Below are 23,485 nucleotides of genomic sequence, written 5' to 3' on the forward strand. Positions count from 1 at the left end.
CTTATATTCTTCTGTCTTAGGAACCACCTTCTTAACTGATGTATCCTGTTTGATGAATATACCCACTGTTAGGTTCATGGTTTTTGGCCCAGTAATGATTCATATGTTCGCACATTAGGATGGTGTGTAACTTCAGGGGGAATCTGGAGATACGTAGTATGGTGTTGTACCAATTCTTCTCCTTCAATGAAGATTGTTGGTTTGAAGACAACAAGCAGTCTGAAGGAGGAACTCAGCAAGCCGAGCACCAACTTTAGCAGAAAGGAAGTGTTAATGTTTCAAGCTAAAATCCTGCATCAGGACTGTCCTGACCAGATGCCGCTCAACAAACTGAGTGCCTCCAGTAGATCTGTTTGTTCCAGCATCTGCAGTCCCTTGTGTTTCCTTATGGATTTGAGAGTTGCTTTCGAAGTAACCTTGACTCGTTCTCCACATGTTGTAAGTGGTACACAGTGCAACAACAGTGGAGAGGGTGGAATTAATGATGGAAGATAGTCAAGCAAGCAGGCTTCTTTGCTAGAGATGGGGTTCTAGTTTCTTTGATTCTTGGAGCAACATGGATCCTGGTGGGGGCGGGGGGAACAATACTCCATCAATATAGTGCATATTGAAGATGCCTTCACATCTGTTACAGTTCTTGATCAGCATCTTGGATTGCCCATGACTTTCTCAAAGAGATTTCATGTTGTTATGTGGCTCTGGTTGTACTTTTCCTGAAATTTTTAATTGAATTCCAAAACAGGAGTTAAAATGCCCTTTAAAATCTCTAACATTAGAAAAGAACCATATGTCTTTTTAGAATTTTCAACATTAATTTGAAGTTTTGAGCTTAGTTCTACTGTACATTTACATGGAAGTTTTCTCATGCTTTCTCCTGACAGAGAATAATGCAATATAATTCTGTGTTATTGGCTTGTTCTACTTTAACGTGCATTTCAGTGTGAAAAATATCTGCAGCATAACCACAGCAATGAGAAAAGGTCACTAGTATTCCAAAACTTAGATTAAAACATTCTCTTGAAAGTATGTTTGTTTATGTTCTTTAAATTTCCCTCTTCTCTCATTACATTGTTTCCTGAAGCTGAACAGACAATGTTTGTGTGAGCGTTAATTCTTTTCAGGAGCCCATTTCATATAGTGAATTCCTTTGTGACAGCTTGTCTGCTGTGGCACAAAGGCATAGTCAAAGATCAAGTGAAGAGTTCTGGCGTTTAGCTGCATATCTCACTTCAAGTGTGGGCCTGCTTTAGACAGGTGTGATTAGGAACTGTACTTTTAAGGACATTTATATTTGTGATCCAAGAGAAGAGCTATTCAAAATAAAACAATGTACAGTAAACACATGTTGTAAATCAAGTTCTAAAATGTGTTCTGCTTGCAAGACTTACCAAATGGATAATATGCCTATCAAGTATCCTTATTTACATATAGGCTTGAATTGAAAATTTCCAATACCTAACCTTAAATTTTGACCGATTTGTGCCTATCAATGGACCCTTCACTCACATACATCCTATGAAAATATAAAGCAAATTTCCTATAATCTCATTTATGTTCAGTCAAATAAGTATAGCACAAACAGTTATCAAAAAGATTTGTTTTAAGCTACGTATTTCATGACAAACATCAGTAGGTATAAACCTGATTCTGATTCTGATACATAGAATGGCTTTCCTTACGCAATGTAACTTGAGCAATAGCTTTTTATTTATTGGGCGTTATTTCTCAATAGATACATAGTCGGCATCATCACAATTTTTAAGCTTCCTTTAGAAATTCTGATATTTTTCATCAACTTGGCAAAGTTCAAATCAAACACTAGCAGAAAATTATTTTTAGCCTTGTAGCAGTGATGGATACTTCTTTATGACTTTTTAAAAGATTGTCATCTCGTTTCAGCATTTGGGTTTAAGTGATAAAACTTGATTTTGAAAGTGGACAGCAATGTTCTGTGGTTGTAATTGTTAAATCTGCATGAGTGTTTTCCGCCCAACTTTAACCACTCTTTATAAAAGCATTGTGTTTAGACCCGTTTGGATGAAACCCTGGCCACTATTAAAATGTTTTATTGTTGAAATAGAACTGAAAGGAATTTCATGCAGCTTGTGATTGCTGTAGTTCCTACTATAGCACAGCAAGATTCCAATTCTTTGTGAGTTTTGGCATTTTCCATGTAATCCAAGTCAGTTGAATGCGTGTATCTGTTATTCTTGACCATTCTAACAGTACTGTGGAAACAGTTTCACATTTCTCTACACTTACTTTCCCCTACATTATTCATCTTGAATGGTTTGCTGAAAGTAATTTACTACAGTCATGGACACAGCACTCAAGAGGTTAAACATTGTTAGAACGACTGGAGTCTGGCAATTACAAAGTGATTGAATAGTTTTAGATATCACAGGCACGCATGTGACTGTAGATAATATAGACATGTCAGTACACACTGCAGGAGGGTGTAAACCCAACTTCAAATACCTTTCTACTGCTTATTTAATCAAGGACAATATATCTAAACTCCTACAATAGAATTTTCCATTTACATTCAAATTTACTTGTAGTGAAATCTAAAAGGACGCATTGCCAAGCTATCTTTAAATATCTGTTGATCATGGTGTTTTGTCTGCAATGGTCATGAGCAGTTTGAATGTTAGCTATTATTTGAAAGCGTATGATCTGAAATGGTGCACTAGTGAGAATTCTTTCCTCTATAGATAAGTCCATAAAGGTGGATGATAAACACCTTAAAACCTATTGCCTTTGTATGTATTTGCTCTTCTTTATGTTGGACTATACAGAAAAAATTGTATTTTCAGCATATTTCCTAAATTTCTGCCCATTGGGCATTTCCTGTTTCATTTCAACATAAGGTAGTATCATTTTCCAGTCTATATTGCATGTCGTTAGTACGCAAAGTGACTTACCAACCGAAATTGGATGAAAAGGTTATGATTTACAACCCTCTATTAAACAAAGCATACAACGCACTGAAAGAGTGATTTGCGGAGGATTAAAGTTCTGCTCTGGGAAATTTTTGTAGTGTTTTATATATATTCCCACCTCAATCCCCTTGCCACACATATGTTTCAATGTATTAAAAATCACATTACCAGAGGCGACAAGTACAGTCCAAATCATCTGTGCGCTGCTAACTTCAAGTCACAAATGCCTAAGTCTGTGACTTGTCATGGATGCTGCCACTGCCTATGGCAAACCCCCCTTCCCACTCCCCCTAGCACTAACACGGCCCTATCCATGTGTTATGAAGTCTCCATCTGGAGACCCCGGTATTTTTGCCTTCCTGCTGCCAAAGAAAAATTGCAAGTTAGTTCATTTGATTTCATTTATGTTATTTGCATGTTTCTTATTTTTCTCAAACTTTTTTTTAGCATGTCGTACCAGACATTCAGCCATTCTTGTCTGGCATGTGGTGCCAGGATTAACTGGGTCACGATATGAATGTTTCTGACTCGACCCTTGTATTTTTTATGAGTCCGAGTGGCTAGCTCGACACTCAACCCCGCACGGATGGAAAGCATGCTTGGGGGTGGCCTGGCCTGGATTCAAATTCGGGAACCTTCGCTCCAGAGTCCGGCACTGATCTCACTGCGCCACCAGCCGGCTTCTCAAACATTGATCCTGTTACTGTGAATTTGAATTTTACCAGGACAGACAGATTAAGAAAACTGTTAAAGAAATTTCCCTTCTTTGACAAGAATCTGTGGTCAGCGTAGCTTCCACCAAAGACAATTGTTTCAGGGCGGGATATCCTTAGTAATATGGGAGGCATCGTCGTTAGGTTTCTCTGGTCACTGCAAAATTCTGGAAGATCAGATGTTCAGCCTTCCATATCTTACCATATTATGTCCAGTTCTGGGCACTACACCTTAGCAAATCCACACAAAAAACTTTAAAGTGGGTGTAGAAGAGAGATTTATCAAAATGATTCCCGAGATGAGGGTCATCAGGTATGTGGATAAACTGAAGAAGCTGAGGATGTGAAGAGATCTAATGAAAGTGTTTGTCATCAGAAAGTTTACATATATATTGGACGGGATGAATCAGAACCAGCGATGTAGACTGAAAATGATTGGCAAAATAACCAGAAGTGTTACCAGGAATACATTTTTGCATGTCAGATGGTTAGGATCTGAAAAGCTGTACAAGGGGAAATAGTAGAGGCAGTTTCAATTGTTAAGTTCAAAAGGGACTCTGATAAGTATATGAAAGGAAGGATTTATAAGGCCAAGAGGAGAGGTAGGGAGAGTGGGATTACGTTTATTACTTTTAGGTGGAATTAATGGGCTAAATGGCCTGCTGCTTTCCAGTAACTATTCTGTGATTCTCAGGGTGTTATAGTTGGCCTTAGGTGAAAAAGGATCAAGTGCTTTCCTGCTGTATATGATGAATAAAATCATCTCCGGGATTTTGACCGGAGAAGGCCTGGTACACTCTTCTTTATTTACATAAAGGGTAAGCGTGACTAAGCAGTAAGGGTATAGTTTAGATATACTAATTTAACTTTGCTGATGGACAGAGAAGTTATCTCTTGTCTTGGCCAATGATTATTTCTCTACACTTTGGTATTTACATGGAAGATATCTTTAATCATCCAAGTTATCTGGTCAATATCATGTTGCTGGTTGTGGGAGCTTGTAGTGGGAAAATTACCACAATATCTATCCATTAAAGCACTTCATTAGTTAAGTGCTTTGGAACTTCCTGAGGTTCTGAACAGCATAATATAAGTCCAACGCTTTATTTTTGTTTCTCCTGGCTTTAAATTTTCTCTGCATCTCTTTGGTCATTTGATTTTATTTAGGCAGCAGATCAGCAAACATTCAAAGAAATGGCCAATGTTTCATTGATACTGTTTCTCCAGCTTTCTGCACAATTCCGTAAAGGCCATCAGGAGGACAACTGATTAGTGGTTTGTAATCTGTGAATCAGTGAATCGCAGAGGCTGGTTGTCCAGTGTAATGCTTGGCGGTGGGGGAGGGTGCGGTTATAGAGTTTGTGGTTTGTGACAGAATTAGGAGGATTACAGTGCATGCAGTTAGAAACAAAGAATCCTCTGACACATTGAACTGTTGGAGCTCAATTCATTCCTTAACCATTGAGATTACTTATCTGGCCAAGAGTCAAAATTCGAGCCACTGATCCAGCAAATGTGATTATGAATTCTCACCTTGCCATTGGAGCTCAGAAAATAAACCTGGACCTTAAAAAGAATTACTAGTCTTAGAAATGGCGTGATCTCAAATGTATACATACATATATAGCCCAATATCCTTCAGTGAACAAGATCTTTCTCACAGTCTGACCTATATGTGACTCCAGACACACCAAGATGATTGAGACTCAAAGGTCTCCTCGGCTTAGGGGCAATTATAGATAGAAAATAAATAAATGTTGACCATATCCTATGAATGAATAAATTTTAAACATTCCAATACACAGCAATTGGTACTATATCCTCCCACGTCATCATTATCATCAGTACTAACATTCAAAGTAAAATAGAAACAATGGGCAGACATTATAATTATATGTATGAAATGCAATGCCTTAAATTGTATTTGTAATAGCCTTGAACTGCAGTTCAGAGAATTTTTTTTTTGAGTATATGCTTCCATGATGGTGCCTTGTTCACTGAGAGAACAGGTTAAGACCTAGAACACATGCTCCACATGACTCTGTCTGCTAAAATCATTGGGTGGTAAATGGTGGCGAACATGTTCCTTATCTTTCTGATAAGCTTTGCCGACAGATAAAGGTCTAGGAAAAGATCTCAAAATCATAACATTATTTCTTTACAGAAGAGAAAATCTGCAGATGCTGGAAATCCAAACAACACACACAAAATGCTGGAGGAACTCAGCAGGCCTGGCCTGCTGAAGGTTCTTGCCCCAAAATGTTGACTGCACTCCTTTCCATAGATGCTGCCTGGCATGCTGAGTTCCTTCAGTGTTTTGTGTGTGATGCTTACATTATTTCTTTACTGCAGCATTTAGTCGCAGATGTTTTCAGAATTTAGTATGCCTTTGGTTCTCCATGCTCCCTGTTTTTACTTTGACCTCAGTTGATCTCTTGTATCTAGTAATGAATAATGGATTATAATTACACATTTGCATCATTGCAATTAAAACTTGTGGATTTAGAACTAGAATGTAGAAGCCATTGTTATTCTAAGTCAGTAATTGTTGATATGTCAGGTTACATAGGAACATTACAGCAAATCCCTTTTTCCTCATCAATGATAAACACTTACAAACATGTCACATATCGAGTATCATAATGAAAAAAGAAAACCCCAAACTCTTCACCACTTCCAATCCCCTTCCCCCCACCCATGTCAGCTTTCTGTAGAGAGAGATGCTGTGACATGACTGGACAGATAGAGCAAGAATGGTTATTTAACACTGAGACAGGATTTATTGACTTCTGTGCATAATGAAAAGTATTAAAAATGTTCATTCCAGCTTAGCTGAAAGCAGCTGTCCTGGCATTGCAATATTTGCTTGTGAAACATAGTTAGGCTTACAAACCTGAAGGAGCAACTTCATTAGATTAGAGAGCCTTTTGAATTAGTGTCAAGAATGCAGCAATTTAACATCGAGCTGAACCTGAACTTGCAGCTTGCTCTAGCTCATCAAACTGTCAGTCAGTAATACTCAGTCCTGACACACTGAACAATATACTGGTGCCAAAACTGATCTAAATGTTCAGTTTCCAAGGGCCCCACCACACACGGAACAATGTACTTAACTACCTAAAGGTGGCGAGATCCTGATGGTTCAACATATTATGAAATGGAAGACTAAAGTTTGCGCATTTATGTATGCACACTAGAATATTTATTCTGTTAAAAGAGTGTCAATCAGAAAGCAATAGCACTGGGGACATCATAAATTTCTAAACTGTTCCTGAGGAACAGACACTAGCTGTCATGTTTGAACTAGCATTTCACTGCTGGGGTAATGGATGCCTTCATCTGGCCCAGCAGTCAGCAGATTGCCCTGTGTTGATGGATACTGTCAGCTGAATGCTACACTAGATTTCACTGCACAATAAACACGGCTTTCTGAGTCCATGCAAAGTGAAATCAATTTATCCTGTATGCTTGGTGCATGCTAAATGAAATTAATGTACTGTGTTGCTCTCTTTTCTTCCTGCTCCGGTGTTTCAGGGAGTAAGGCAATGAATGGGTCTCCAGCTAAACTACAGCAGTATTATTGTTGGCCAACAGGAAGCACTACAGTGACGGAGGCACGGGTCTACAGAGAAACCAGGGGTCGCAGCAACAACGAGCCGCATATCAAACGACCAATGAACGCTTTTATGGTGTGGGCAAAGGATGAGCGCAGGAAGATACTGCAAGCATTTCCGGATATGCACAATTCAAACATCAGCAAAATTTTGGGTGAGTGGTTGGTGGAAGGTTTTTACACAATAATTTTGATACCATTTATTTTCTGGCTTTGACTACATACTGCCCATCTATATAAATTCAAAATATTTTGACACAAGCCCAAAGCATCAATATGTGGAGTAAAATCTGTGTGAGAATCCCAATATGGAACTCCAAGAAACTTTATCCAGGAATGTAGAAAACTTACCTTTATGTATAGCTATTTAGCATTTTGTTGCACATCTCAAGAATAAGTGCAATTATTCTATCCAACTAAGCAAACATGGTACCCTTCCAGTGAAATTCATGCCATTATTCCCAGAGTGTCTGTATAGTCTTATGCAGGTAGTGCAGGATTGGACTTCTGCAAGAGTTCCATCATCTATCTATAAAACCCATTGAATCCCTCAAAGTGTAAAATGCTGAAATTATCCAGTTCTTCTCAAAGTTTTACTTAATTATTTTTTCTGAGTCAGGTAATTCAGCAGAAAAAAAAGCAATGGACTTAATGCAAATGAGACAGGATGAAAAGAAAATGATCTTTATAGATTAAAGAGATGTAGAAAGGAAATGCCATTCATTTGAACAAAATATTGCTTAGTATGCATTAACCATCTTGTTTCAGTGAAGTGAGTCAAAAATAGAAGGATCCTAAGAAATAAATGGAAAATAATGACAAATTGGTTTAGAATTGATATCAGGAAGAACTTTGTTCACTCAATATGTAAAGATTAACAATAATCTATAAATGCAAAATAATAAAGACAAACAGAATATCATATAGGTTTTTGTTAACTATTTGCACTGGCATTTTTGCACTTGCTGTGGTGTATGCTAACAGAGCCAATAGGTGAAAATGTCCTCATAGGCTAATTGATGTAATTTGTGTTATGTTGTGGGAGTGAAGAACGTTGCTGACAAATTGAAACACATTTGCTTCAGATCTTCTTTTACACGGTACCAGTGTTGATTACCATAGTCTTATTTGGAGTTGATGTTTCCCCAGTGCCCGTACACAAACTAACCCCCCCCCCCACATGAACCAATTCCCAGCAGTGTGAATCTTATTGTAAATCAACATTGGAGTTAAATATCAACTGATTCCTGCACATTGATTTCTGTCCTTTGTTCATAAGCTCTTTAATTAACTAATAAGTGCTGGAGGATTTTTTTTGTAATTTTGGAGTTTGATATATGTTGGTACAATTGAAAAGGCTGCATTTTACAAAACCATATGTTCCCCACTGGATCAGCCTGTACTCCTTGTCCAGTCACTGACAAAAACATTCATCTGATGACAAGATGGTTAGGTGAAATCTTGGGTGAGAGTATTGTTTGGTTTAATGAGTGGACATTAAAGAAACTGTTATTCTGAATGGTATGTAGATTCAGAAACAAAGTTATTCACACTGTCTAAAGCACTTTTAATAGAAATGAATGGTGATCATAGAAAGCAATCACATCTCCAGACAGTTGGATTATCCTGTCTCCGACAAGAAGGTTTGCATTTGAAATATTTTTGTTGTGAAAACAAGTGTTGTGAATAGCTGAGATGGATACCAGCTGAAGCGGAAGGGCATCACTGTGGGGAGCGTGAGCTGGACGTTAGCGCAATATTGTGTCTATCCGACTGACAAAGCTGGTAGTATTGCCTGTGATTTCAAAAAAACAAATTCCCTATGCGGCCACTGCCAGATCAGCTGTTTATTATCAGTGAGGGGAATATAAACACTGTTCAAAGGGTCAGGTAGTATTGAGAAGCAGATGCATTTGTTTGCCAGGTTGCAGATGGACACCACCGGTTCTGAATTTATAATTTTTCTTTTAATAATTGAACGTACAGTTTGTGTTTTTCTCTCATTCAGCTATTTAGCATGCTCTGTAATGAAGTGAGTTACCCCTCATAGAAAGGTCATGATTGCTATTTGTGCATCATTGATATAATTTAATTAAATGCAGATTGACCATCACCTTTACCAGACCTGAACCTCAACTGGTAGTGAATGGGATTCATGAAATCGTTAAACAAAATAAATACATTGTTTTCTTCTTTAAAGAAATAAATTACGTATTTATCTCTTTTACACATTTTTAAACTAAAAACATTAACTGTGCTGACTCACTGATAGTTAAAAGTGACTTACTTAATGAATATGTTTTTAAATATTCAAGTCCCTCTGAAAATTTGATATATTTTGGATTTATTTCATATGTGCAATAATTATTTGAAAAGAATGTCGATTTCATTCAATTGGAAATTTATCATTTCAGCTGTGTCTTTTAATATTTTAATTTTCAAATTTATTAATAAAATAACCATAGCACAAAGTAGGGAAACATACCCATAGTAAATTGCTCTTACATGCAGATTGCTGAGATATGGCTGGCTGAAAAAATGAATACTTCACACTCTTCTACTAAATGATGGATTTATGCTTTGAAATGATGGTGTGGAATGTTGGAACATGGATACTCATATTAATTGCTGTCTCTGCAGTTCTGGAATTAATATTGAATATTTCTGTTGAAGTGAATAATGCAGGCATTCCAGAACATTTAATTAGAGTGATGTATTAAAACTATAAAATTAGCACATTTAAATATTGTGATAAAATCTTATTTTATAAAAATTTACTAAAATATTCAAATGCTAGCTCCATCCACATAGTTCTCTATTTTAACTTTTTAGCAGAGGCTTCTTCACAAAATTTGTATCTTAAATAATGTTTTGACAAAGTTTGAGATCGCCAAAACTCCTTGAAACTTTTAAGATAATAATCATCTAAATAAATTCCTGGTCATTCCCAATGCTGGATTCTGGTTCTTTCAGAAGTGAGGAAAAACTTGTTGCTTTGTCATCCTTTTATTAAGCTTTGATTGAACAATGGAAAGTTGAACAGTGATAGAAGGCTACTAATTGAAGTGAATGCTAAGATTAAGATGGCACTGCTTTGTGGTTAGCTATTTTATACTTATAGATAGGAAAATTCCATTCAAAATTGTAGATAAGAGTCAACCAATGAGAAAGGAATTATTCAATACTGCAGTACCAAATTAACCAATGAGAATGCATTTATTCAAATAACGCAGAACAAAGAAGTTTCCAGAATTATATTTTGTATAGCCACTAGAGGGATATTAAGCTGTCATATGCATATAAGAACTTCTTAAAATATAAGCTGAAAATTAATTGTTAAACTGCAAAGAAAGTAACAATTAAGCACTCTGATCACCAGTGAAGTCACTTTCCTTTATCTCTAATTGTTCCACATTCCTGACTGAGTAAGTTTAAAAATCCTAATTCAAAATTCAAAAGCAAAATATCATTTACAAAGCATTTAAAAGCCCAACCTGATGTCTGAATTTACAATGTATGCATATAGTTCATTGTTTTTTGGGGATTTGTTTAGGAAGAGGAGTTAAATCAATGGAATATTGGATAAAGAAATGCTACTTGTAACTTTTATTCACAGTTCATAGTTTCCTCAGTCGAAACATACTGTAACACTTCATAGCAATACTAACTGTGTGCAATTCTTAGAACCCAATGCAATAGGAAGGTAGTTCTAAAGTTACTGATGTGTTTGTAGGTTGTGTGACATCCAGTGCAAAAAATCCCTTTTAACAGGAGAAGCAATACAGTATAGCATCAAGTGAAAATGAACAGTTTTTTATACTATGAAGTAGATTTGTTTCCAAATCACCATTTCAATTGTTTAAAGAATGAATAATCGAGTTTTCTGTTGAATGTACTGGAGCTCATAGTCTTTGCTGCTTCAGAGATTGCCTTCAAAAGTCGTGTCAAAATGGTTTGCTGAGCCTTCCTTTTCTGAAACCTCAGTGGTACTAACTTCTGATGAGAGTTCCACTTGGTTGCAAACAATTAATAAAAATATTGCACACTTTAGCAGCATATGCTCACACCTCTGTGACCGTAGGGCCATGGCATATATATTATAGTTCAAGTGATAGTGTGCACTAGCCTATGTGCCTTTTCCCTGCAATTAAATGCCCAGTCATCCAAATGGAAAGCTGTTTCTGCTTCATGTATCTCAAATGTTGAAATCTTTCCAAATGCTGGGCTTTTGAATTTGTACTGGGTGGCAATGAATCTCAAGCTTTTTGCTGGGGATTGGGTTTTCCTGCTTAATTACCACATCGTACCAACATTCTACAAATAAATCATTTTCCTATCATTTATTTTTTTAAAATATTGGACAACATTTCAAATGTTGAATTAAAGATGATCTCAGGATAATAAAATAGTACTTGATAGTATCACCAACAAGACAGTTAAAGTTCCTAAGTACTTTGAAATCTGATTTGCAGTAAGTCTGCCTTTTCATTTATATTCATGGCGGTTAGAGGCTGCAGGATGAGTCATTGACTGGGTAGCAGTCTCCCTACCTTGAAAAAAGTCATCCACTAACCCACCTAAATGCTAAAAAAGCAAATAAATGTGCAATCCAGATGTGTCAGGCAGCTGTGACTGACATACAGCCCTGGGCATTGTACCTGAGCTGGAAAGTTAGGAAACAACTACACTACTGAGATGTTTCATTGGAAAAGGAAAAGGAAATTCAAAGCACGGAAAGTGGATCTTTTCTGGTGTGCTGTCAGGTAGAACATACATTGTAAAAAAGCCTGTTTCACAGGAAACATGTCTGACACCAGCCTCAGAGCACATGAAGCGACTATTGCAAAGGTTCTTATGGTGCAGCAATGTCCCTTGCCTGCTTCAAAGCTGCTGCTTCGACGTAACATAAAGCATATGTAGATAGGTAAAGTGCAATCTGGAGAATGGCAAGGTGAGGTAAAAACACAGGAGATCCTGCAGATGCTGTAAATCAAGAGCACCAAGCACAAAATGCTGGAGGAATTCAGCAGGTCAGGCAGCATCTATGGGAATGAATAAACATTCAAAGTTTGGGGCTGAGCCCTTCTTCAGCAAGTGAGTTAAAAAGTTATTTACAGTCACTCCCAGCTATACAACTCGAGAGTGGAAGAGGAAATGAAAACATTTCTAAGATAGCTGGATAGAAAATAAAATCTTGCCCTTTTCCCCTAATTTACCAATATATGTGTTGTAATCCATTGTTGATCACGGAGCAATGTTCCAAGTGCAAACCACAGGGCCAGTAGATATACTTCAAAGCTCTTAGAGTAAAAGACAGAAGAGACATCATAAACAAGACAAAATCTGCAGATGTTGGAAATCCAAGCAACACACACAAAATGCTGGAGGAACTCAGCAGGGCTGGCAGCATCTGTGGAAAAGAGAGCAGTCGATATTTTGGCCCAAAACGTCAACTGTACTCTTTTCCATAGATGCTGCCTGGCCTGCTGAGTTCCACCAGCGTTTTGCGTCTGTTACTCAGAAGGGACATCATAATCAGTTTTCACTTTTACATCATGATCGTGCAAAGAAGAAAATAAAGAATGGCACAGAACCGAAGGTCACAATAAAGAAAGGAGCCACGGAGCCACAGTGTCATTGAAATATAGAAGTCAGTCTGTCCATTGTGGCAATGCCAGCTCTCTATAAATCAATCTGGTAGCTTCTTCCTCTGTTCTGTCATCAAGTTCTTTTCTTTCCAGTGACGATACTGTTTTATCATTAAACCATTGATTGTTGTCACTTCAGTCACTCCTGTAGATTGAGAGTTCTATTTGCTGCATTAATTAAGTGCTTCCTCATTTACCCCCTTCATTGCCTCTCACCCAGTGGTTTGTTATCAGCTGATGTGAAGACTTTAGGCTAAGGGTGTGAAATTAATACAGGTGTGCAAGCACATGTCTGTGAACCTTGGGAAGGAATAGGTACATAGATGTACCAGAGTAGTAGCTCAACAGTTTCTGCTTCTCTGAGAGCTGAGTTTTAAAAGGATGCTTTATTGAAATGTCACCAGACTGAAACCACTTTTAACCAACTTTCTGTATGCTAGAGCCTGTATACAGAGAGCGGAACATGGAAGCAGTGTGCTATCATAACAGGTCCCAAAGCATAGTAATCATAATTAATAGATACAAAAGTCTATGGTCCTTCCGTATGGAGCTGATTCTAAATGAATAAATGAAAAAAAGTAATAAATGAAGGCATAAATTAAATGAAAATAGTCTGACCACAACAATTGTTCCACAAAATCTGTTTCTTGTTAAATTATTTGTTGATGTTCCATTTCCTCCAGAGTGAAAAAAAATCTGTTTGAAATTAATGTCCCTTCATTCAATACCTTTACATCTGTCTTCAAGCAAAAGCAGGAGATTCTGCATGCTACACTTTCGCTACACGGGGCCATGTTCCATACATACTATATTTATCGATAATGCTTGTTGCTCATAAAATGTAATTCCACTGTGGCAACATTCTGTTCATTCGAAACTGCTGTGCATATTGCAAGGCAACATCATGATTCACTTTAGCAATTTTTGACTAAAACCCTATTACAAAGCACCAACTGTTCTTAATTACAATCAGTATCTTTATAATCACGCTAACTACATTATTGCTTAGGATTTTGCAGCAATATACAGCAAACACAAGATTTGTTGCATTGCATCTCTCTCTGAAACTAGTCTCCGTTTTAAGTTGATTAGATTAAATGAGATATGTAGTACTCGGAAGTCCTGTTTATGTACAGTATTCACAATTGTAGATGTAGTTAATGGCTACAATAATAAAACCTGGTAATGATTGGAAAGGATCCATGAAAAAGTGTAGACATTGTAGGGTAAACTATGCCACAACATCAAGTTCAAGAGCATAGAATTGCTGAGTTAAAATTGCAAGAAAATTCCACATAACTTTTTTGTATATTTTTCTCTCTTGCTGGCTACTGTGCTCTGCAAGCTGTCCCCAGGAGAATTGTTAGTGTATAGTAGGGTTAAGCCTTTACATCCTTGAATTAATGCTTTCAACATTTTTCACTTGGCAGTCTCCTTTAAAAGGAATACTTTAGTGATAAAATGAAACATACAGTAGCCACTTATTTCCTAAGGTTGTGTCTTACTTTTTTCCTGTGCGTGCAAGCATGCTATTATAAATGCATTAAACCTTTATTTTCAAAATTAGCTTTTCACAAATAAATAAATAATTTAAAGCCCAAAGTAAAAAGTTATTACTAAGAATAAAAATAAAGTTAATTGGTAATGTTGTTTATAATAAACCAGAAAAACAATTAGATAAGTGGCATATTGTAAAAATTAGTTGAGAAGCACAGTTCTTATATTGTGTATACACTTTGAGAACACTGTATTAATGTTGACTATATCATCTGCCAATAAGGGAGTTGTACAACAGAGTGGAATACAATGAAAAATCAGGATGAGTGGTGAATTGATCAGCAAATAGCAAAATAACAATTACGTAATTCATAAGAAATAGAAAAAGCAGCAGGATGTATCCTCTCATGCCAGCTCTATCATTCAATAAGATCATAGATGACCTTTTACCTCTGTGATAATATCTTTCCTAACACCACATCCCTTGATAATCTCAATCTAAAAAATCAATTGAAAGGGATCAGCAATTGAACCTGCTCAATCATCAGTTGTCGAGAATTCCAAAGATTGACTAGCATCTGGATGAAGAAAATGCTTCTGATGTGAACTGGATGACCAGCCCTTACTCTGAGATCCCTGGTTATAGAAATCCCAGTGAGAGGAAACATCATTCCTCCATCCAGCCTGTCAAGTCCTTTAATGTTTTTGTATGTTTCAAAAAGATCACTTCTTATGTTTCTGACTATAGACCCAATCCACTTATTTCCACTCACAGGACAATCTTTCCCCTTCCCATAAAATCATATCTGTTGAACTGTTATTTCACTCCCTCTATTGCAAATATTTCCTCTTACAGGCAGGTTTATGCACAATATCTGAGGTATAGTATCACCAGGCTCCTATGAGGCTTCTTTACTCTGGAGTTTAAATAATTTAACAGTAAAGACCAAGCTACTGTTTGCTTTTTTAATTGTTTGTTTCTCAGTTGGACTGTGCTGATTTATACAACTTGGCCCATGAAGATTCTGGCTATAGAAGGGATTACAGCATAAAAATATCAATTTAGGTGCTCTTTCTTAATGACTAACCAGTGGATGTTTCTGGAAATTATGTCCATCTAGAGAAATGATCAGACTTTATCATATTATACCACAGAGCAAAATAGTTTGCTAAAGCTCACATGGAGACCAGACATTTACATGATCAAAGGATTGGCAGAATTTGTAAACATGCATTCTAGACAAAGGATCTTTATAATCTCTTCCTCTGCAATTTATAACCAAATTAAAGTTATCGTTAAACTAGAACCACGTGCCGAAGCAAACAGTCCCTTGATTACAACATCACAGAATGCATGTAATTGGAACTTTTAATCTGTTGAGAGCTGCTTTTTTGATTGGTATCTGTTTGTCTTGTGCAGGATCTCGCTGGAAATCAATGTCTAACCAAGAGAAGCAGCCATATTACGAGGAGCAAGCCAGACTTAGCAAGATGCATTTAGAGAAATACCCTAATTACAAGTACAAGCCCAGACCAAAGCGTACCTGCATTGTGGATGGCAAGAAATTACGTATTGGTGAATACAAGCAATTGATGAGAAACCGAAGGCAGGAGATGAGACAGTTCTTCACAGTAGGGTACATGTTATTGCTTTATAAGTATAAGTATTTCCTGTGTTATGATTATGGAATGTTTTTAAGAAAGGGGCTGTTGTTCAAGAAAAACAAAAGAACTGATTATACACCATGGTCCTTTCTGACTTTTGATGACCTATTGCACATGTCAGGGAGATACTTGGCCAGTGCACATTAATGAGACCCAGCAAATGAGTGGGATCGCAATGAAAATTATTGGTTATTAAAATCCATCTAATATAATCCTTTTCATTCCCATATTTCTCAAATAGTTAGATCACATGTAATTCTTTTTCATGTTTCCCTTATATAATTTTCCATAAAATGATATGAAAATTCAGTGAGACTGCAAATACACAGAATAGCAATCTGGATTCAGGTGATTGTTTATCATTTAAGTTGCAGACGTTCATTTTAGACAAATTGAGATGGGCCTTTTCATGTAGAAGTATGAATGGATCTATCTGTGGGGAGACATATAGTACAGCATGAAAGTGTTCTGACAAAGCATCACCTGCATTTTAACAACTACTGTACCACTTTTTCATAGAATTATCTTATTGTTTGAGTAAAGTTAGTGGTGGCAGAAATAGTATTTTCCTCTGTGAATATCCGGCACCAACAAGTCAGAGCAACTAGAGATCAGTAAACCTTCTGTTCATTATGCCTCTCTCCAATCTTAAAGTGGCCATGATGCCAACATGACATTGTTTTATGCTTTTTATATAATTCAAACATATGGCTTTTCTGGATAAGATTTGAACTTTGTGTTTTGAACTTGGATTTTCTCCGAAGTATATTTAGAATATTGAAGCTAATTTCATTTTAGACCCAGAGGCAGAGTGTGGCTGAAATATCAACCCTCCTTGTTGTAATTAAACTTTAGAAATTGAGAGATATCAGATCCCCCTCCCCAAAAAAAAAATAAAATCAGATCAATGGTCATTTGATGACAAATTCACAAGCTTGTGAAACCAGGCATATTTAGAAGTTCATTCCTGGTTTGTAATGCCAACCATGCAAAAGAAGTTACTCAATGACTGAAATGAATTTTGGAGTCAGTATATGATGGTCTGAAAGAACTGTGACTGGGGAGGAGCTTCCAAGAGCAGGCAACCTCTTAACTTGCATCTAGTTGAATGAGTAGAAATTGGGCAATAATAAGGAAAACCTTGTGAGTTATTTTTAAGTGAAATCAGAATAAAATTATTCTCACAACTGTTGCAGATGAACTACCCTTCAAGCACCTATTTTTGCCCAGTCCCATTTTATTTTTGGCAGAATTGTGTATGTTACTTTGAAGATAATCAACATTAAAGTTCAGCATAAGTAAAAATGCATTAAGTTTACAGCTGCAGGGATCCAGGTAAATAATACATATTGCCAGGGAGTGACAAAGGCCGGAACTGTAAGCAGGGCGACAAAGAATTAACATTGACAAACAGTCATTCAGTAGAGCTACCAGGACTTGATGTTTCAATCCCTATGGTAAATTGGCACTCTCAATGTTGGCAGTGGGTTTGGAGTGGTGACAAGGAGGGAGGGTAGGTACGTCATCAGAAACTCAGTGAAAAGGGGTTGAATTTGGATGTTCCAAGATGGGCAATGCAGTGGAATTTGAATGGCTGGATTTTGAGGATTGAATGGATAACTGATTAGGAAAAGTGTACCTGAAATTTATACACTTAAATTCAAAGTGCTGCAGGCGAGAAGCAAAATTTCTGATCCACATACTAAAAGGCATGCTGAATTAACTAGGAATTATGTGGAAAACTTAGTGCAGTTAAGAAGCTTGGTGTATACCATTAAATGCAGATAACTGGTATTGAGTTATATAGCCAAAATTGTAGGGGAACTGACATCAGACTACACAACAGTTTTCCCAAATCAATCCCTTAACCCTCTGTGCACGTCTGTTATTATGGACCTCAGATATGAGGAAAAGCTAGAAAACTTGGACTTTTCTCCCAGTAATAAATGTTTCTGAGACATGATCTACCAGAGGTATACAACATTGTTAAGGGGGCCTGATAAAGATAAATCCAAGCCCATAATATTATTTTAAATTACATTCCAACTGTATAACAAAAGGACACATTCTAAACTTTCAAGTTAGAGCCCAGGAATGTTGCTGCAAACCTTTGGCAATATATTTCATGATGGAATAGTAGAAGCAATGATCCTGCTGAACAGCATGAAAGACCAATAATAGGGCCAATGGGTGTCCTTGTCCGAAGAATGCATTGCAGGTTGGTTTTCTTGGGTGGAATGTTAAAATCCTCAAAAGTCACAAGAATGTCAAGATGCATAACTGAGATCATGAAATAGTTGTCCCAGGCAGCAATTATGTGTATGGTATTATAAATGGCAATAATGTTTAGTTATCATGGAAATGAGTTGTTGTGCAGTGTTTAAGGGCTTTAGCAATAAGATATCTGTTGACTGTACTTGCTAACAAATCAGTATTCGTCTGTGCATAGGCAACAGCCTCAGATTCCAATCACTACGGCAACAGGTGTAGTGTATCCTGGTGCTATCTCAATGGCAGCCACAGCAGCATCACCACAACTGACATCGGAGTGTTCCAGTGAATCCGGCAGTCCAGAGCCAAGCATCCCAGTCATCCAGAGCACTTACAGCATGAAAGGAGAAAGTGGCAACCTGGGCGTGAATGAGATGCTGAATGGTGAAGATGAAATAGAAATGTATGAGGACTATGAGGATGATCAGAAATCAGACTATAGCAGTGACAATGAGAATCAAGAGGCCATCAGTGCCAACTGAGCAGCAACTGCAATCAGACTCTTACTTTGAACAAAAAAAAAGTTATTGATGAGCCTGCATGTGTGGCTCCAACAGATTCATCAGCAATGGTCTTAACTGTTTCTTAATGTGTGAAGCATTCTGATTTTTTTTATTTTTACAAAATATCATGGACATTTTACATTACTGGCTACAGCCTGAAAACAAAAAAAAAAAATTAAAATGTCAGGACTTGAAAGCTGTTGCTTAATATAAACTCATAGCTATCTGGCAGTCTTAATTTTTTCCTTTCTCTTTTTTGAGCTTGTTTTCAAATACTTTAGTTACTGTTTCTTAAGGGGTGGGGGGTTATATTCTCACTCAGGTATGCTGTGCCAACCAGCAACTTGTGAATGTGTTTTTAATCTGAACTATTTAAAATAATTTAAATTTCGTAGTTTTAAAAAGAAAGTTAGGGAGGGGGTGGGAGGGAACCAAATTTAAAATAACAGCACATGTGCACAAAAAGCACAGCATAAAGCAAACAACAAAGAGCTGAACCTTGACTGGCTTTCCTTTCATTTTATTTCTTTTTCTTTTTGATTTGCGTATTGTACAGTATGAATAAAGAAAGTGCCAAACATCTAACATTTTAATCTTAACACTCTGAAAAGTCTTACTTGGGAGACACTGCAAAAGTCTTAGACAATCGTCTGTGATTTAATGAGGAACAAAAAGTATATATAATTACTTACAAAAGGGGGATCTCTCCAGACAGCGGTGAAGTTACTCAGGAATATGGAAAAAAGGATTTTTTTTTGAGACAGAGGAGGAGCTTGCCAGAGTGCATGTGTCCCGTAATTTTATTTTAGACACTTGATTGTGTCACAAATAGGGTGTTCAACAGTTATTTGTCAGTGCAGGCCACATAACGATTGCTGCCCCAGTTGTCTTCTTAGAATGGTTTCTTACCCTTTACCTCATTACGCTGAGTTCCAGTGAGAGTATCTTAGTCATTCCAGAGATCCAAGGGGCCAATAATCTAGGATTATTGAATTTAAAAGAAAACACGAGGGGTGGTTGGGGAAATATTTTAAAATCGTTGGGTAAAACTGTGAGCCTAAACCACAGATACTCTGTTCAGCACAAGAAAGCTTATATCAAAGCAGTATAAAATGTAATCTGAACAGGAATAACTCATTGGTCACTCAGAGACAATACCAATCTCCTTACTTCCACTTTAGCTGCCTCTCCTCCAGTGTTACCCCTCTACTAATTACATCCCATCACCAGAGTCACTGAAGTTAAAATGGCTATTCTCAATTCAGCTTTCAATGGACACAGTTGAGCTGATGAACAAAAACACGGAATGAAGAACAGTTAGAGAAGACGAGTCTGGGAATGTGGAGGAGGGGCCCATAATATTGCTTTTGACAGGGTCTAATTAACTCTAGGAGTGTCAGCAATGGCTTACTTCAGAGTACTATTGTTTCTGAGCACTAGGTTCTAGGCTGACTCTTCAGTACAGTACTGAGGGAGTACTACACTATAGAAAGTGATGTCTTTTGGTGGCAACCTTAAACAGAGGTCCTGCTTGCATTCATGAATGAATATTTTAAAAAAGATGAAGAACAGGGGAGTTATCCTTGTCTCCTTGGCCAATATATTAATCCCTGAATCAATATTTTGAAAACAGATAATTGTATCATGAATATTTGTGGGATATTTCGGTGCACGCTGGCTTGCTGTGTTTCCTATTATTCGACAGTGACTGCAGAAGTATTTCACTGGCTTAATGTGCTTTAGAGCAGTTTGAACAGGACATGAAGGATACCATACAAATGCAAGTCTTAGTTTTTCCAAGAGTCTTATCTACCATGCAATGGTGTTAAATTACTTAAAGCAATTCCATTCCTCTCCACTGCTGGCATTCACCTTGATGAGCACAAATGGGGCAGGGATAGGGTGAAAGGAAACTGAATACAAATGACTTAGCCTTTTTAATTTCAAAACGTCTTAATTCACCCACTACATTACTGTGAAAATGACTTATACTAAGGTCTTAAATGAAATTTGTTGTGCAGGAAGTAAACTGGGGCTATCAAAAATATAAACAGCACAGAGAAATAAGAAATTAAGTGCATCTCCAAAAACAGACCCTGCATACTCAGATTTCCTGTCTTAAATACATAATGGATACTACAAAATTAAAACATACATTACCATGTTAAGAAACTACTGTTGTTGGTACGCGTATTTGAGATGATAAATTAGGGAAATACCAACTATTTCTGAGAAGTGAGGCAGAATTCTGCTTTCTATTTAAAGCCCCACTGAATAGTAAAGTTCCATTATTTAATCTTGGACCAGTTTGGTGTAGACTGTGATAATTTAGTTGGAACATCTTGCAATGCGAATAACTGATGAACACTTTGTTTCTTTCGCAAATCATTCAAGGTACTGATAATATTTCATTATAAAAAATAAAATATTTGAACTTTAAATCTGGCTTCAATGAGGGAGGGTGGGAGGAGTGAGGAAATAGTTCCTAAATCTTACATAATTATAATTTATTAAAGTTCACATAACCTCTTACTAATAAACAGCTCCCCTCAACAGTTTTATTTTTAAAATTCAGTTTTACTTAGGACAGTGTATGGCTTTTAGTTTCAGAGAACAACTTGTAGTTTATATTTCATTTCACCCACACATTTAGTTGTTTTAGATGTTTTGTTGCCATGCCAATATAATATAATGCAGGCTGGTGGGAAAACAAAGGACTGTTTTTTGGGACTGAAACTTGATTATGCTTGTAGTGTGTGTATGTATGTATTTTATATATATATATATATATATATATATATATAATATATGTAATATGATACACATACACACATATAGACACACATTTACACATTCACTCACACACATACACACACATGCACACATATATACACAGGATGTTTTAAAGTGTTATGAGCACTGGATATAAATGATATTTTTTATCACTTCTGACTAATGTGAAACTGTATTAAGAGATATTACATGAACAAAAAGCCACCTGTAAAGACTCGTGTGGGCCTGCCTCACAGTTGCCAGATTTGAGTCATTTTATGTCTAGTAATTTTATTTATGCAAAAAAATGTTATGTATGAATACTTTGTTTTAGCTCCATCTAAACCTACTGTTTTCCCTCACTTGTGCTATCTTTGCTTGCCTTTATTTCGGTTTTCTCTCTTTCTCCTCTCATTCACAAACAACCCCTCCCCCCCAACAAAATATTTCGTTTTCGACCATGGCCATATGCTCTTTCACTTGATTGGCTAAACAAACAACAACCACCTTTCCCCCCCTCCCCCGATGGTCTTAATTATCTCTTTGTAAATTGTATTTGAAAGTCAACTAGATCAAATAAATGTTTGTTTAATATTTATTAGCCGAAATCAGGCTCTAAAATATCACTGCAGAGTTATTCTACCAAGACAATCAATAAAGGAAATAGTACAAATTTACTTAAATTGGAGCTTAAAACAAAGTTACAACAAAAAAAATCCACCATCTCATTTTAGATTTTTTTGTTAAATTGTAAATATAACATAGGAAATAGAATTCTATTTTTGTTCATGAATACATAGTGAAATATAAGTTATGTATTTACTGTTTTGTTATACATCATTGTATGTTGGTCCACATTTTTAAATGCTGACAATTCGCTGTACCTCATGTAGATGCTGAAATCACACCCGCAATTATATAGCAGTATTGGACCTGTAGCTGAGGCACTCAGACACCTCACTTATGGTCAGTTTCTCATGTTTTTTTGTATTGTAATTATTATTAATAAGGATATATATAGTGTTACAGTTAGTAATGTGAGGAGTAGGGAAATAATTTTATTTAAAGAGAGAAACACTTTTTGAATTACTTGTACTGTGCCCACTTCTTAGCAGGAAGAAAAGAATCAGCAAAATTTGTAAGTTCTTACGGATCTACATTCTCCTTCTGTGTAAAACACTTATTAAGCAGGAAAGATGAGGGGTGGGATGGTAAATGGGAGGGAAGATTTGCTTAAGTCAAATATTTTCTAATTTTTCTGGGCTTCTTCTAAGAGTTTATGGGAATAGGACTTCACACTCTCTGTTTCTAAGTGGCATAAAGATGTTGATGATCCACAGGTAGTGAAAAGTGCCAATAGGCAAGAATGAGCACCAGATGGTAATGAAGTGCTAAATAAACAAGGAACTTAACAAGTAAGAGAGATTCTCACTTGATACCAACAGTTTAGATAATTTAAATGTTTTTACCTTGGTTCAATTTAAATACCAATTGCCCGTGACACTGATCATTTTCGTGACCTTCTTATTGCAGGTGACTGCAACCTGCTCTAAGAGTGCTTGACAAAACTTAATTTGGAAGAGGGAAAGATCGAGAGCCATACACCATTTTCTAAGCATTGTGGGTTTTTTTTCCTTTGTGTTATGTATTACATTAAATGAAGAACAAAGAAATTCCAAACATTTATTTTCATAAATTTGGGAAATATTCAGGCATAATTCTGTTAAAAATCTCTAGAACACAAATAAGTTCTGAACATCATGTGAATGGCAAATTTGCCAAAATCTGTCAGATGTCCCTACATTTAGGTTTACTAGGTATCTATGAAAAAATCTGGAGATTATTCTGATTCCTAGATTAG

General features: G+C 36.6%; 1 protein-coding gene across 22 annotated transcripts in view; it reads left to right on the plus strand.

The window, feature by feature from the left end:
• sox6 (SRY-box transcription factor 6) overlaps window positions 1-19,255 on the plus strand; it is a 618,625-nt gene extending 599,370 nt beyond the window's left edge. For 18 of the 22 annotated variants that reach the window (XM_072272504.1, XM_072272513.1, XM_072272514.1 and 15 more), the window contains 3 exons: window positions 7,190-7,423; window positions 15,834-16,050; window positions 18,528-19,255. In XM_072272504.1, coding sequence (XP_072128605.1) covers window positions 7,190-7,423; window positions 15,834-16,050; window positions 18,528-18,831 — 755 coding nt within the window. In that variant the 3' untranslated portion in view covers window positions 18,832-19,255. Of the gene's footprint in view, window positions 1-7,189; window positions 7,424-15,833; window positions 16,051-18,527 lie in introns of those variants that run through there. The other 4 variants (XM_072272512.1, XM_072272523.1, XM_072272524.1 and 1 more) reach the window with 2 other exon arrangements.
• Window positions 19,256-23,485: the final 4,230 nt, after the last annotated feature.

The sequence above is a fragment of the Mobula birostris genome, chromosome 11 (assembly GCF_030028105.1).
Source record: "Mobula birostris isolate sMobBir1 chromosome 11, sMobBir1.hap1, whole genome shotgun sequence".
Lineage (NCBI taxonomy): Eukaryota > Metazoa > Chordata > Chondrichthyes > Myliobatiformes > Myliobatidae > Mobula > Mobula birostris.